General features: G+C 40.6%; 1 protein-coding gene across 4 annotated transcripts in view; it reads right to left on the bottom strand.

The window, feature by feature from the left end:
- LOC125461393 (solute carrier family 12 member 5-like) overlaps window positions 1-16,636 on the bottom strand; it is a 987,635-nt gene that overhangs the window by 60,584 nt on the left and 910,415 nt on the right. For all 4 annotated transcript variants that reach the window (XM_048550117.2, XM_059652837.1, XM_048550118.2 and 1 more), the window contains exons 10-11: window positions 4,604-4,702; window positions 1,000-1,057 (exon numbers count right to left, since the gene is read on the bottom strand). In XM_048550117.2, the coding sequence (XP_048406074.1) occupies window positions 1,000-1,057; window positions 4,604-4,702 (157 nt within the window). The remainder of the gene's footprint in view (window positions 1-999; window positions 1,058-4,603; window positions 4,703-16,636) is intronic.

Raw genomic sequence — 16,636 nt, 5'->3', positions numbered from 1 at the left:
TGGAGGACCAGCCATAAATTCATTATGGCTGAAGGAAACTAAGGATGGATGATACAAAATATACCTGTCAGACACACATCCCAAGATTGAATCTAAGAGATCAATTGTTTTCTTTGCATACATTTTGCCTCACATCCATTCCCAGATTTAACCCTTCCTTTCTAGAAGGTGTTGATGTTTAGGTCTGCAGCCTGAGCAATCCCACAATGTCTGCGCAAGTGCCATTTTCATATGAGACCCCAAAAGATGACTGCAGGTTAACCAGGCATTTATTCTACTGAATGCACTATTGATCTCAATCTTGGGTACATGTGAGCCCCACACCTTTAAGAACCAACTGTGACTCTGGTGGAAGCAGATTCAATAGTAACATATATGAGGAAATTCTATAAATAATGGTAAAAGAAAAAAAATTGCAAAGTGATGATGTTATGGAAGGATTGAAAAAAAAATACATTGTGACCATAGAAAAAACCCAATAAAGATGGCTGCCATAAATCACGTGACTGGACTGAGCAGTAACCTTTCAGAAGCCAGGCAATCGATATCTCATGTACCTCGTACCAGCACTGGAATGCTAACATTTGTATTATAATCTGTCCCAGACTCAAAGGGACCTCCAAGTAAAGTTTCTATATAATAGAACTTCAAGTCAGTTCTATTCTGGAAGACATATTAATAACTTTCCCCTTAACCTCTGGGGCAAGCCATGAATTGTTGTTTATCTGCAAGGTAAGCTTTTGTCTTCTTTTGTATTTCTACCAACCCCATCCTACTAGAGGGCCACTTGTAGCAATTGCTCCCCTACCTGTGATTCCAAAATCACACACAGGGGAATGCATCTGCCAAACATGCTGGAGTCATGACTTAATCGATAACAACGATGTGCTGCACAGTTTAGAAGGGATTAAATGGGGAAAGTGCCAACAAATAGGAAGAAGCTGAAAATACATTCAGTTCCTTTGCTTATTTTATCAACAATGAATAACATCTACTTACTTGTCTCTGAGTACCACACCTTCAATACATGCCCCAAAGAGAATGATTGTTGATACATCTGTGATGAAGTATAAAGGATTAAAACAGGAAATAAAGGATTAAATGGAGAAAGCAATGGGAAATAGCCATCCAGCAACTAATTCAAGTTAATCAGTCGAGCTTGTCACATGGTTCATTTACATTTGCTAGAACTGAAATTTGCAAGGACTGGTTCTCAGCAAACAAAAGGGTGATAGTGAAACCTTGGGCCATTTTGATTTGCCTGGGAGCTTGGGGAGCCTCATTGCTTTTTCCACAGTGACATTTCAGCCAATCAATGTTAATTTTTTCTACCATCTCTTTTAGTATAAATTGCTGTGTTTGAAATTTGCCTTTTTCCTGATGAGTGCAAACCAAACAGTATTAGCAACACATTTCTCTTTTCAACAATATTTTTGTTCTATTGTTTCCTTTTGGTTTCTTCTCTGATTAAATTTAGTTGTTTGAAAATAGCATATTTTGGTCAATGTAGAATACTACATTCCCTATTCTATGGAATAAGATAGAGAAGACTAATGGAAAGACGCCAATCTAGCAGAGCTCTATGACAGCCATAAGCAAAGCTGGAAAAGACAGAGAAGACTTCCACTAACTTCCTAGAACATGGGAAATTTTGACTTTTGTGCTGCATATTTGATGATGGTTTACGTCTAATTCAGCCGAGCATAAATTTTCTGAGATTTCCAATGAAGTAGTGAATTTCAAACGTGAAATTTAAGATGTGAAATCAGAGTTGGGAACAAATTAGAGCTACTTGACATGTTGAACTGGCCTTCAAAAACTACCCTTCATTTTAGTGATATCTTCCCATATGTAATGGTGGGGACGGCAAAAGCTCACAAGAAGTTATAACTCCTTGATAACTGGAGAAAAAGTTCCATCTCTCCTGTCCAGCTGCTGGTGCGCATGCACATCTGCTGATCCACTACCATCACTCTCAATCCTATATGATGTTATATCTCTCCTTCAGCAAATGTTTCCATCCATACTCTGAATACCTTCCCTTATATACAAGTCTCATGTTTTCCTCTTTGCAGGAGAAGTGCGTACTGATTCACCTGTGTTGGGAGTGAGGTGGAATATTTGAGGTGGACCTTCAGCCTTCTGCAAACTGACAGCTGCAGTGGAAGAAGCACCAGACATCAGTTGAGGCTCAACATGCCCCGTGATGACATCTACTTAGTTACCTGCGGACAGAATTAGATATCAGACAACTACTTTCAGTACAACACTCGCTCACGTTGACTCGGTATCAACAGTCAGTGAGCTATGATCATTTGCATAATGATTAGTTAAAGCATGCTGAGCTAAACAATTTCAATTTATATCTGTAATCATCTATTGGGTCTTTTAAGTCTCACATAGGAAGTGGTGCAGGTGGTCAGTGGTGCCCTGACCCCCATAGGAGTTAACTCACTCTGAAGCCAACTTATTACAGGACAGAGGTAGATCATCTATTAGCTCAGATACTCACACAAAGGTGGAGCCAGTAAGGAAGATAATTGGGTTTTCAACCAGTATCTCAACCAAATATCATAAGTCAGCAAGAGCAGAAAGTGGAGATAAGGGTAGCAGTGTAGAAACATGTCAGATGGCACATTGTGTTCCAACTTTTACCCAGTTGCACACAGATGCTGAAACTTGGGGATTAAAAACTTGGGAATAGATTAAAAGAATGCTCGGGAAGCTATAAAGAAAATGTGTTGTATTGATGGGTATTTTAACCCACACTGTACTCGCCTTGATGAATAGTAAGACAAGGGCAGTAGTGATATCGGTAGTCAATGGAAAAGATTGGCCACAGATTCACTAAATAGAAGGTCTTGGTCCATCAGGCTGACGCTATCTGTCAAGGGATCCGGAGGCTTCAAAATTTAGTATCTGAACACATTGACGGAGCCTATATATCTTGCCTTACATGACTGGTCTCTTATAAACTTCATTCCTCTGTTCAGCCCCTGTCTGCTGTAAATTTGCATGTCTGAGAGGAGTAGGTTCTAGCTGCTCCTGCTCTGGCTGATGCTGCTGGTACTGAATTTGCTGGTGTTGCTGGTATGGATTCTGCTGGAGCTGCTAGTGCTGATTCTGCTGGTGTTGCTGGTATGGATTCTGCTGGAGGTGCTCGTGCTGATTCTGCTGGAGCTGCTGGTGCTGATTCTGTTGGAGCTGCTGGTACTGATTCTGCTGGTGTTGCTGGCATGGATTCTGCTGGAGCTGCTGGTGCTGATTCTGCTGATGTTGCTGGTATGGATTCTGCTGGAGGTGCTCGTGCTGATTCTGCTGGAGCTGCTGGTGCTGATTCTGCTGGAGCTGCTGGTGCTGATTCTGCTGGTGTTGCTGGTATGGATTCTGCTGGAGCTGCTGGTACTGATTCTGTTGGAGCTGCTGGTCCTGATTCCGCTGGTGTTGCTGGTATGGATTCTGCTGGAGCTGCTGGTACTGATTCTGCTGGTATTGCTGATATGGATTCTGCTGGAGCTGCTGGTGCTGATTCGGCTGGTGTTGCTGGTATAAATTCTGCTGGAGCTGCTGGTACTGATTCTGCTGCTGCTGCACAGCTGGTTCTCAACTGTACCAGCACCTAAATCAATATATTGCTTCTCATTTGAAGTCCAAAGTAAAATAAAGCAAGCAGTACCCATGCTGATCTGATAAATCTGATCTCTGAAGGGTGAAGTCGGGCTTACTAACTTTCAAAGGTGTCAGTGTGACACCCAAAGTAGCAAAATGTAAACTTCCAGCACAGTACTGTGAACTGAGCAATGCTGGCAAGTAGGCAAGGTAAGAGTTGTGAGTTTTTAATATTTACTGGCACATCTTCGTCTCAGATACCTCATTTGACATTGTGTTCTCACCTGACTTTCTCAGGCAAGTTTTGAGAAACTCAGAAAACTTCAGGAACCACAGTTAAAGTTCAAATTCCATGTCAATATCACATTAACTGAGCAATTGCCATATCAAAACTAATAACCCACCTCTCTCGAAGGGTTAGTTTGTGCACAGCTTGGCATGCTGTAGTTAAAGACTAATGTTTGGATCTTATGGAACAGGAGTGGACCATTTAGTCCAAAGGGCTTGTTGATGGCTAGACGATTGGGGCAAGCTTCCTGTTTTTAAACCACTTCCAATCACTCATGTTACTGTAGTTAAAATTCCACCCAGTTGATGAGGGAGACAGAAAAGTTGGCATGTCAGAGCAATTTTGGATGCTTCTCATTTTGATAGACAGCAGACTTCAATGTAGTATGACCACTACATTTATGAGAGCCCCTCAGTAGAAACAGCTGTACAAAATTTCATTCAAAATAAATGAAAAAGTAATTTATATTATCTCATTTCAGAGTATTTTTTTAAAAATCCCAGTTATAACTCTAATTAGTTTAATATTTCTAGAATTAAGCAGTCTTTATATACATCCTTATTAAAAATCATTTGTCAGCTTCTGTGCCTAATAACCATGTAGGAGCCATTTAATGCTTTGTACACCACAGCAATGAAAGTTATCACTTAATTATCTTATTAGGAGCAGGTTAGCTAAGCTCTGCATTAAGAGTAAAAAGGATACAGACTGCAGATGTTGTTGCAATTGCCATGATTGTACCAATTGGAATAGACTTCTGGGCATCCCTGAGGTCTCCTGATCTATTAGAACCAGCCATAATTCCTGGAAGAGAGATGAAGAATAGATCACATGAGCATTTTCATAATAACTGCCGAAGCTGGCAGTGATGTGAGCTTTTGTATCTCCAATCAAATTTCTGCAGGCTCTCATTTGCTCACCTTCTCCACTGAGAGAACAGTTGTTCGGAAAAGGAAGATAATTAGAAAGATAGAAAAAGAAAGCAAGCATGCATTTATACAAGAGGTATTCACTCTCTCACTCGACAGTGAAACACTAAATTCCTGCTACATTCTAGAGGAACTAGTTATTGTGTGAATGCAGAGTAAAAACACAATGGAGGCAAAGCACTGTGAAGGAAATCATTTGGAAATTTTACTGCCATTCAAGTCTTCTATTATGAACTAGAGGTCTTAAATATTCTCTCAGGTACATTGAAGCAAGGTTCTCCTGTAAGTGGACTGAATGAAGAGAAGCCAATACTGCACATTATGCAACTATAGAGTAATTTGATATAATTTACCATTGTGATTTAAACATGATAGCCATTGTGTGTTATAATTTTTAATTCCTATGAGAACAAACTGAGAAACCATCTGGTATTTTGATATGTGATGCGAAACATTAATCTACTTTATTTCATGAATTGTAAATACTCCGCAACAGTAATGATCAGATTCAGTCAGTACAACTTTTTATTATCCCATATTGAAAATTAATGGCATGTCATCCTTAACAATCATGTTACTGTTTCCTTATCTAGCATAAATAAAAGCAGGGAAAATGTCTACAAGGTTCTCCTGATATTGCTTCACAACTGACAGAAATCTTGCAGAAATAAGGTGAGTGGTCAGAGAATATAAAAGAGACCGTTTGGCCCCTTGTGTTGATGCTGGTCGTCTGAAGAAACAATTCACTTACTGTCAGTCCAATCACCTCTTCACATAACACTGCACCCTCACTGTGGGAAAAAAAACATTTCCTGATGTTGCCATTGTTTCTTTTACCAATTACCTTACCTGAGCTCTCTGATTCCTGCTCCTTCCACCAACGGGAACAATTTTCCCTTTTGACTCTGTCTAGTCCTAAGTTCTCCAATCTATGTAATTGAGATCTCTCATCCTTAGGATCATCTTTTGTTTTGCATTCTCTCAAACTCCTACTCAGCCTGTAGTTTCTAGAACTGGATGCAATACATCAGCCAAGGCTGAACCAGTGTTTTATATAAGTTTAACACACCTTGTACTCTCTGGTCCCATTGGCTCCTTCAACCCTCCCAATCTTTGTTCCCTATCAACTACAAGGACCCAGGCGTCAGGCAGATGGGAACATCAGAACATCACCCCATGTAAATTTGCCTTCAGGTATCTTACAATTCTGGCATGAAGCAAATCACCATTCCTGTGACAAAATCCTAAAATGCCTTTCTAACTATACTGTGGTGCTACCTACATATGTGGCATGCAGCAGTTCAAGAATGTGGCTCACCAGCACATTATCAAGGGCAATTAGGAATTGGGAAACAAATGCTGAACTTACAAGCAAAGTTCACATCCCATTTAATAATTTAAAAAAATAACTGCTTCTGCTTTTTCCTCTGTGGGTTCTGCCAATCTCCAGTTTGTGAACTTCTGCCCTTCAATAGCTTGGCCAAATAAGAGTTCTTTTAGCAGGAGTTCAGGCAGTGATATTAACAAGCTGTACAGATGTAGACAGCGTCAGAGTCAACCTGGGGTGGCTTGTGATCTTACGCTCTTTCAGTAAGGGTGACTGGGTCATGAATAAAAAAAACAAGGGAACTCCTGACCAATGTTTTCATGTCTCGCCCACTTTTGCTGAGGTCAGTTGTTTTAATGGCAATCACAATAATGTCAATCAACTTGTTTAAATTCTGTAAAAATAGGAATAGACTAGGTGGTTCAGAGATAATGGGAACTGCAGATGCTGGAGAATCCAAGATAATAAAGTGTGAAGCTGGATGAACACAGCAGGCCCAGCAGCATCTCAGGAGCACAAAAGCTGACGTTTCGGGCCAAGGGCCTTCATGAGAGAGCTCTCTGATGAAGGGTCTAGGCCCAAAACGTCAGCTTTTGTGCTCCTGAGATGCTGCTTGGCCTGCTGTGTTCATTCAGCTTCACACTTTATTATCATAGACTAGATGGTTAGTGGTTTTCTTTTGCCAGAATGTGATGGGCCTGTGGAATGCGCTGCTAGCTGCTGTGCTGAGTGCTGACTCTCTGAAAGGTTTTAAGGGGATGGACCAATTTTTACTCAAGCAAAGATTGCTTCATGCAGGTTGTCTTTATCTGTAACATTTTGCCCATTTGATCTCCTGAAGTGAGAGAGTGGGGGGAAGGCACAGTTACATTTTCCAGAATTATTCCCCTCATGAATTTCTGACGTCATATTTATGCCTTCAGTTCAACCACCTATTTCCACTTTCATCTCCTGATTTTGTCCCTATCTCAACTTGTCCGTTGCTGAGGCCCTCATTTGGCTGGCATGGTGGCTCAGTGGTTAGCACTGCAGCCTCACAGCACCAGGGACCCAGCTTCGATTCCAGCCTCAGGCTACTGCCTGTGTGGAGTTTGTACATTCTCCCTGCGTCTGCGTGGGTTTCCTCCGGGTGCTCTGGTTTCCTCCCACAGTCCAAAAATTTGCAGGATGGGTGCATTGGCCATGCTAAATTGCCCCTACTGTTCAGGGAGGTGTAGATTAGGTGGGTTATGGGGGGTGGGATGTTCTGAGGTTCAGTGTGGACTTGTTGGGCCAAAGGACCTGTTTCCACACTGTGGAGATTCTAATTCACATACAAAAACAAAGTTGCTGGAAGAGCTCAGCAGGTCTTGCAGCATCCACGAAGGAGAAAACAAAGTTAACATTTTGGGTCCATTTCAGCCCTCATTCATATGTTTGTTACCTCTAAACTTGATTTCATAGCACTCCTTGCTGGTTTTCCATATTCTTCCTTCTGTAAACTTGAAATTAGGTGAAACCTTGCTACCCATGTCTTAAACCATGTTTCCTCATCATCTCTGTATTCGCTGACATATAGTCCTAGTCAAGCACAATTTCATCTTTGCTTTCAAACCCTTTCATGGCCTGAATCTTTCCTACCTCTAATTTGCTTCAGCTCCATAACCCTCTGTGGTATCTGCCCTGCTCTAATTCTGACATCTTGTCCATCTACATTTTAAATAGCCCAATCACAGATGTCCTTTCAGTTTCTTAGGTTGCAAGCTGTGAAATATCCTTCCTGCACCACTCTAACTGACTTTCCTCCTTAAGATGCTCCTCCAAACCCACCCCCTTGAATTACATTGAGTCTCCTGAACTAAGATCTTTTAACATGGCTCAGTGTCATATTTTGTTTCATAATGCACCCATGAAGCCCTCTGGGATGTTTCAATACACTAAAGCTGCTACTTGAATGTAAGTTGTTGATGTTGTTGTTAGTGACCCAAGGGTTCTTTTTTGTTGTGACTCCCAGGAAGTCATTTGCTTCCTGGAAGGTGTAAGGAGGTGGAAGGAGAATGAAATGGTATTTCAATATCATCTAGGCTTGATGAGCTAGTTGGTCTTTTCCTGCCCATTCCACTTTACGTGTTTGTATCACGGCACAGATTGAACCCAAGAGCTTACTGAGTTGCACTGCTCAGTTATTACCCGAGTTATCAGGAGAGCCTAATTAAATAACTGAGATAACCTTAAACTAGGTGTTCTGAAGGGAAAACGCTGAAAAAAATAAAAGGCGCTAGCTCACACTGTAGCAGATCTTTTATCTTTTCCAGCTGTCAGTGTTGTAACAGTCAATTTCTATCACATAAATTTGCAACATATGTTGAAATTATCCAAGAAACTAAATCATTTTCCTATCAGAGCATTATGACAAAATCTTCTCAAGACTAAAATAAGTCGATCCTTATTTTAATGTATCAATCCTCAAAATTAAGCAGTCTTTCCCTTCCTAAAGCATTACCGTGCAAATCAAACAACTGAATAAAGTCTTTCATGGTTACAGATCAAGGACTCTCATTAAAACAAATGAGTCAGTGTGCTGTTTCTATTGTTCTCATACAATGGACCTGATAATAAGTCAAAATCAGGAGAAAAATAATGGAGTGAGGGAACTGCATTCACACGCAATTTTAACCAATCAAACACCATAACTATCAATCGTAAATGGACTCACTGAATCAAACACAGACAATTGAACACTACAGTCAGGTTGAGGTTGGATGGGGTGGGACTGTTATTTGGGACATTGGCCAGTGTGGGGAGTGGTTGGGATGGACATAACATGACTTTTGAAGGATCTCTTTTGCTTGTAATGGCTGTCTGGCCATAGCAAAAGCCACTTTGGAGGAGGTGACTGTGATTGATGGTGGCCAGGTATTGTAGACATTCTAAACTTATAAGAAGAACACCTGGCCTTCTTCCTCTCTTTCTTCAATAGCTCCACCTTGGCTGCCTAGTCTGCTGATCTGCGCAAATCTGGGACAGCATCTTGTTTGTGGACATACCCATGCCCAAGGTACTAATTGGCTGAACCTTTCATTACTGATGGGTATCTGAACCATGATGTGTTGGCTTGGGACCTGGAATTTGTTCTTATGGTGTGTTCCCAATCATGAATTGAAATTCAGCACTTTGGATGTATAAAGGTCTTGGAAACTCTTCAGAAAAAAAACTGACAGGGATCCAGCTATAAAGATGTGGAAGTGAGCCCACAGGGGATTCAAAGACCTCATGTCAGAGGTCAAAATTGGTGAATGCATTCTCACATGCAAAATCCCACTAAAGGGATCATTAGCCACCCATGTCACCAAGCACGTACATTATCTGCTAACTAGCTCTATTAAGCACATTTGATTGGTTCATCTCTCCCTGGGATACGGTACACAGTTAGAAGCCTCACACACTTTTCTCTCTCTTGCAGCTCAAGGTGGCATTTTATTAGAGACAGCAGAAGGCAACAGGTTCTCATCCCTGGAGGAGATGATAGTCTCTATGTTTCTAATAGCCATGATTGAGGCCGCAATCAGCAGTGGGGCTGAACCCAGCAAAAGTGACTCATACATAATCTAACTTTTCATGTCTCACTCCCCTTCATCATATTCTGAATTTGCAAAGTGCAAGTGATTAAAGAGCACATCTCTTGCTTTCTTTCTTGCCCTTTATCACAACCATGTTCTGTCATTCTCTATTCCCTGGGAACTGTCATCGTGACAGGCAGTTGGAGAAGACCAAAGGTACAAGGACAGGAAGATAGTGATGAAGGAACAAAAAACACTGTTCCTTCTTTACGTACTTTCAGCTGCCAAATGGGATACTGGTGCCATGTGTACTTCAGAGGACAAATTAGAGGTGGGGATCTCTAACTGAGTTACTGGGCCTGACTGCCCAGCAGCCAGCTGCAGGGACATTTATAGCACAGATGCCAACTCCCAGGAGAATGAGCTTACACATAGGTTCTGCTGCTGAGAAATCAAGTGAGGCCTATAATGTGGCGGCTCACTGAACAAGACTGATGATGATGAATATTGAAATGCTTGATGTATTGATAGTCATAGATATATAGAATCCCTACAGTATGGAAGCAGGTCATTTGGCCTATTGAGTCAATACTGAAGAACATCCCACCCAGACCCACATCACATTGGGACATGGATATGGTCACCCAAGGCTTGAATAAAACACTAGAGCTGTGAGATACCAGTGCTAACACTAAGCCACTGTGCCATCATATTAGCCAATAAGAAGTAAATTTCAAAAACAATAGAAGAATCTAACACTAACAAGGCACAAAGATTTCCAGTTTGGAGTGGTACCCAACACTTTGAGGTCGATCACAGAAACAACCATGAAGAGGTCTCTAATGGTTCTTCCACTGCAGCACTGGCTGAAGGCACTTAAAGTGTGGGGGCTGCTGTCAAAGCTTAGGTTGAAGTTATAAAATTTCAGCTTGCTGTCCAACAGGATCTCATTGTAGTCTCGCTATCTGTCCTTCAACAGATTGCTTGGATTACAGAGGGGCAATCCTAGAGCATGGCAGCGATTCTGTGCTGTGAATATTTGCTGCCCACTTTCTGGATTACAGGATATGATCTCCCACCACTGCCACTCTGCAAGTGTCCTTGCCGTTGCCTGCAAGCTAGCCCAGACTACAATGGCCCTTGCCTAATGCAGTCTGATGCAGGACTGTGTAGACCCAAATGCTCGAGGTCATCCTTCAAGGTCATTTCGAGCCTCTTCGAGTGAAGGCCTGGAGTATCCTATGACCCACAATATATTTAATGAGCAGCAACATGTAGGAGCTCTAGACCATGCATAACAATGTAGAAGACAAGAGCAAAGATAATTAATTGGCATCTGTATCCATTTTGCATGGTTTGATTGATAAATTCAGTTTGGAAATTTTCTCATGCTGGCTTTACTTTTGCATAGTGACAAAGTGGTTGCTATGAAGATCTGTGGCAGAGGCAAAGGAAATTGTGGGTGTATTGGGGAGTGAGGAATTTGAGTTGAATTTATTAGTACCATGAATGGATCAATTATAGACAGCTTGAGTGGGAAGAGACTGTATTAATTGCCTCCTGTCTTCCTCATCTTACTCTGCAGTTTCCCATATAGAGCTGGTAGCATGGAACATATTGTCATGGTGGTGAGGTTATGCAGCAAACTCCTGTGAAGCTTGATGCTGTCATGGAAGGTATCATTAATGGTGTTATCATGTGGAGCTTACTTAGCAATAACCTGCCCATTGATCATCTCCATCCAGAGGAAATCTAACCATCATTCCTTGACATTCAATAGCATTGCAGTCACTAAACCTCTGCTATCAACATCCTGGGGTCACTGTTGACAGGAAGCTGAACTAGATTAGCCGTATAAACAACAACGTTAAAAGAACAAGTCCAAGGAATCCTGCAAGCGAGTAGCTCACCTCCTGATTTATATAGGAACATAGGAATTAGGAGCGAGAGCAGGCAATTCAACCCTTCAAGCCCACTCTGCCATTTAACATGATCATGGCTGATCTCATCCTAGTGTCAACTGCACTTTCCTGTCTGCTCCCCATAGCACTTTATCCCACTTTCCTTCAGGAACATATCTATATCTGCTTTGAATCTGATGATTAATTCTGCCTCCACTGCACTCCGTGGCAGTGAGGTCCACAGATTCACAACCCTCTGAGGGAAGTAGTTTCTCCTCATCTGTTTTGAGCCCACCTCCTCTCTCTTTCATCCCTGTGAACCTCCTCTGAGTTGCCTGCAGTGCCATGACATCCTTCATCAAGTAAGGAGACCAAAAATGGATGCAATACTGCAGGTGTGGTCTCACTAAAACCTTACATAATTGCAACAATGCTTCTTTATTTTTACAATCCGGTCCTTTTGCCATAAATGCCATGATTCCATTTGGATTCTGGCCCATTCTCTTAGCCTATCAATATTCATCTGTAAACTCTCTCTCTCCTCAACTCAGCCTGCTTTCCTACCTATTCCGGTACCATCCATGAATTTTGGAGTGTTAAATTCTGTCCTTGTTTGTAGATCATTTGTATAGATTGTAAACAATTAAGATCCGAGAACTAAACCCTTTGGTACCCCACTATTTTACAGTTTGCCATCCAGAGAAGCATCCATTTATCCAGGCCCTCTGCTTTCTGTCAGTCAGCCAATCCTCTCTCCAAACTAACATTCCACCCTTAACCCCCTGGAATCTAAACTTCTTGATCTGTCTTTTATGTGACACCTTGTCAAATGCCTTCTGGAAGTCTAGGTATACCACATCCACCCAATCCCCATTATCTATCTTGCTGGTCACTTCCTCAAAGAAGTCCAGCATGTTTGTCAATCATGACTTGTCCTTCATGAAACCATGTTGACACTGACAAATTGAGCTTTGGTTTTCCAAGTATTCAGTCCCTTCCTCCTTTATGATGGACTCCAGTAACTTCCCCACTATAGAGGTCAAACGTACTGGTCTATAGTTTCCCACTTTTTGCCTATCTTCTTTTTCAAAATAAGGGCATCACATTAACATGTTTCCAATCCATGGAATTTTGGAATATCATGGCTAATGCATCCAATGTCTTTGCTGCCATCTTCTTTAATACTGTAGGGTGCAGGCCATCAGGCCCTGGGGACTTTAATCCCATCAGTTTACTCAATAACTTCTGCCCAATTTTACTCATTTCAGCAAGTTCCCCTGTAGAAACTGCAACTTGTGGGAAGAAATTATTATCTTTCACTGTGAAAACAGAGACAAAATATTGGTTTAGTGCCTCTGCCATTCTTGAGTTTCCCATTATTACCTCATCATTTTCATCCTCTTAATGGCCACCATTTACTTTCGCTGTTCTTTTCCAATTTATATACTTAGCGCTCATGTTTTCTACTAGTTTCTTTTTGTAGTTCATCTTAACTATTTTGATTCTGTTTTTAGTAAGCCTTTGCTGATGCTTAAAATTCTCCCTATCCTCCAGACTGCCACTAACTTTTGCAGTACGATGTGCCCTAGTTCTTGCCGTTGTGTTATTCTTGACTTACTTGTTAAGCTATGGATGATCTTTCACCTTTTTACAATTCCTCTTCCTCTTAGGAATATATATAAATGAAGAGGTATTTAGTATAATGCTAAGCATTTGCCACTGTTCTTCAACTGTCCTGCCCTTTGATATTTTTGCCCAGTCCTCTCAGGCTATCACAAAGACTAGCCACCATCTACAAGTTGGAGTGTGAAGGAATACTCCTCGGTTGCCTGGATGGCTGAAGCCCCAACCACAATCAGGAAGCTTATCACAATTCAGGGCAAAGAAACCTACCTGATTAGTACCACATGCACAAACATTCACTCTCTGTCTACCACTGACAGTCAGTAGCAGCAGCATCTACAAGGTGCACTCCGGAAATGTATCAAAGCTCTTAGACAACAGCTTCCGTGCCTGCCATGTTGAAATCCGGGAGGTACAACATATTGCACCCATATCTATTAGCAAGTGGGTTCTGCAGCATCCCTAAAATTAGCACATGTCACATCATTTGCTAATGGATATGGATGTAATATAACAACATGAAACAATCTTTGTAATTTACCAAACATTTGCATGTTCATTTGCAATGTCACTAGAAATCAATCAGTAATTTACCTGAAAACAGTTCCTTAAAATAGAACTAACCAAGATTGGAGGTGCTCCTTGCTGCGGATAAATGCTTGGCTTATGCACTGATTGACATTTTTATCATTCTATTTTATGCAGTTCTGACAGATGCTCAAAGGGGTGCATGATGTCATTTAATGCAGTTACGATCAAAAGTGTATATCTGTATGATAACTGCTGTTTGGAAGCAAAGTAGCACTTGTCCAGGAACAGGGTGCTGTCAAATCTAATTTCAGGAGGAATATTTATTCCAGTTAAAAGTTACTGCAGAAATATTTAAAATTAATAATATCAGATTTTTAATTGTTTAGGCATTAGTCTTGAATGGAAATCTACTTTTTGTTTCCCTTTTAAGCTTGGGAGCACCAACTGCTTGTATTTTCAATAACATGTTTAGTTGAAAATGATTGACATCTACTGAACTAGAAATGTTAGAAATGTTAGTTTTGAATAACCCCAGTGATCAGATTCCTAATAATTACCAGGTCTAGTGACTAAATCAATAATTTACATTTGCTTATACTACAATTACTGTGCTATTCATTCATCAACAATCAGTGATTTATGAAAAATTTATAACATTTAGAAGAAGAGCATCCCATTTTAAATTATATATTGAATATGGAATGAGATGAAAATGGCTCCATGATCTTTGTAATTCAGGTCTGTAAAAATACAGCTACTAAGCTGAATGACATTTCAATCCTCATGCAATTCATTCCTGATCTTTAAATTACAGGTCATTTTAAATCCAGTGTCCTGAATTTTGTTGCCAATATGATTGCTACTCACAAAACATTTGCTGAAAATCAATCTGACTTTTCTTCTAATGACAAACTGTACAGGTACCAGTTTCGGAAAAGCTTTACAAAGAAACATATATCAGAAAATTCCACACAAAAGTCCTTTCAGTCAATATCATTGTAAAACGCAATAGAAGTGAGTTTCAGGTTGGGGAAATATATACATGTGCTAATGAATAAATGGTTAAACAGCTTCATCTTTGATGAAAACTCCATAGGCCTGTTATTAGGTAGAAAATTGTCTCCATTTTGAATAATATTTGAATGGCAAACAAAACATAGGCTGCTCTTGAACTCACTCTGTTGAACCAAGCTTCTTAATGTTTGCTCAAAAAGACTAAACGTTTCTACAGGGTATAGAATAATTATTCATTGGCCAATGTTATTGAATTAGCAGGCAAGTTACCTACTTTACTTTTTAAGCCATTCGTGGCTTCTTTCTGTCTCTGCATAGACCCAGCTTTTGTAGCTATAATGTTAATGTTTTCTGTCCCTACAGTTGTGAAACTGATCACAACTTCTGGTGTTCATACACACTATGTGGAACATGGAAATCCAGAAGTTGCCAATAATTCTCTGCTCCTTTGCAGGTTGTGCTGTTGGAGTTTTTGAAAATAGAAATATTTAGCAACCACTAAACTGATGAGATCTCCTTCTTGCAAGCTGCTAAGAAGTACCTCCAAAAGGTTATGCCTTGTTAAGGAGGCGCACTTGGGTTTTCAATGGTGTATAACATTATAAGTATTGATGATCAACTTACACAGCCCTGGAAAATCAATTGCTTAACTTATATAATGTCCAATTTTCCTCTACGTTAAAGTTTTCATGGGTTTTTCTGATTGATTGGTTTTTAATGTTTGCTCATGACACCTTGGTTCCTAATGGATATGTGCCAAACTGACCATGGCACTGCAGTGCCCACATGTCCATTTCAGTGGAGGCACTATAATGGAATGTAGTTGCAGTTGTGAAACAGTATAGTTAAGGGAACAAATACTATCTCTGCATACGACAGCATGAGTTTCAAAGTCTGCGGTATTTGCCTGGTGTCAGGGTTAAAGATATTCCTCTCAGCTGGAGAGGTATTTGGAGTGAGAGGAGAAAGATCCAGTTGTTGTGGTCCAGGCGAGTGCCAATGAGGGGGGCAGGACTAAGAAAGGTATTCGGACAAGTGGGTATGAGGACTAAATTAAACAAATATAATAATCTCTGACCGGAACCAAGAGCAAATTTATATAGAGTAAATGGTGAGCGGAAGGGTTAATAATGTCATTGGGTTACCAATCCAGAGAGCCAGGCTAATGCCCTGGCAATATGGATTTAAATCTCATCACAGTAACTAGTGGAAATTAAATTCAATTCATTAATCTGAAAGTTAGTCTCAGTGATGGTGACCATGAAACTGGCATCAACTATTGTAAAAAGCTATCTGGATAATCAATGTCCTATAGGGAAGGCAATCTGCCACTCTACTGTCGTTTTAATGTACATTCAAATCTCGACCTTCATTTAACAATCATCTGAAATAGTCTCGTAAGCTACTCTATGACAAGGGTAATCAGACATGCACAATGAATGTGTAGTGAAAGATTGGTATAGGTGAAATGGGTCTTGATTCATGTGATGTAAGCATCTGTACTGAGGAATGATGGAGCTGTGCCAGTAAGCCATGTGTTGACTTGAACTGTGCTGAGACTAGGGCTGTAAACAAAATTGCTGGCTGTTAGAGTTCATGTGAGATTTGGAAGACAGAACAGGAAGGCCAAAGCAGATTACCAATACCGGGCCGGAATCGTTAACTCAGATTGTTCGCTTCACAGATGCTGCCAGACCTGCTGAGCTTTTCCAGCAACTTCTGTTTTTGTTCCTGATTTACAGCATCTACATGGCTTTTTTTTAAATTTAGCAATACAGGCAATGACAACCAGAGTGTGATAGGAAGGGAAGAGTGTCCAAACTTAAGAATACTCCAGCAAACAAGGTCAGAGAGGCAAAGAATTGTGAAAAGAA

The sequence above is a fragment of the Stegostoma tigrinum genome, chromosome 19, assembly GCF_030684315.1.
Source record: "Stegostoma tigrinum isolate sSteTig4 chromosome 19, sSteTig4.hap1, whole genome shotgun sequence".
NCBI classification, from domain to species: Eukaryota; Metazoa; Chordata; class Chondrichthyes; order Orectolobiformes; family Stegostomatidae; genus Stegostoma; species Stegostoma tigrinum.
Note: the sequence above shows the minus strand (reverse complement) of the source record. Positions and strands in the feature narration are given on the sequence as shown.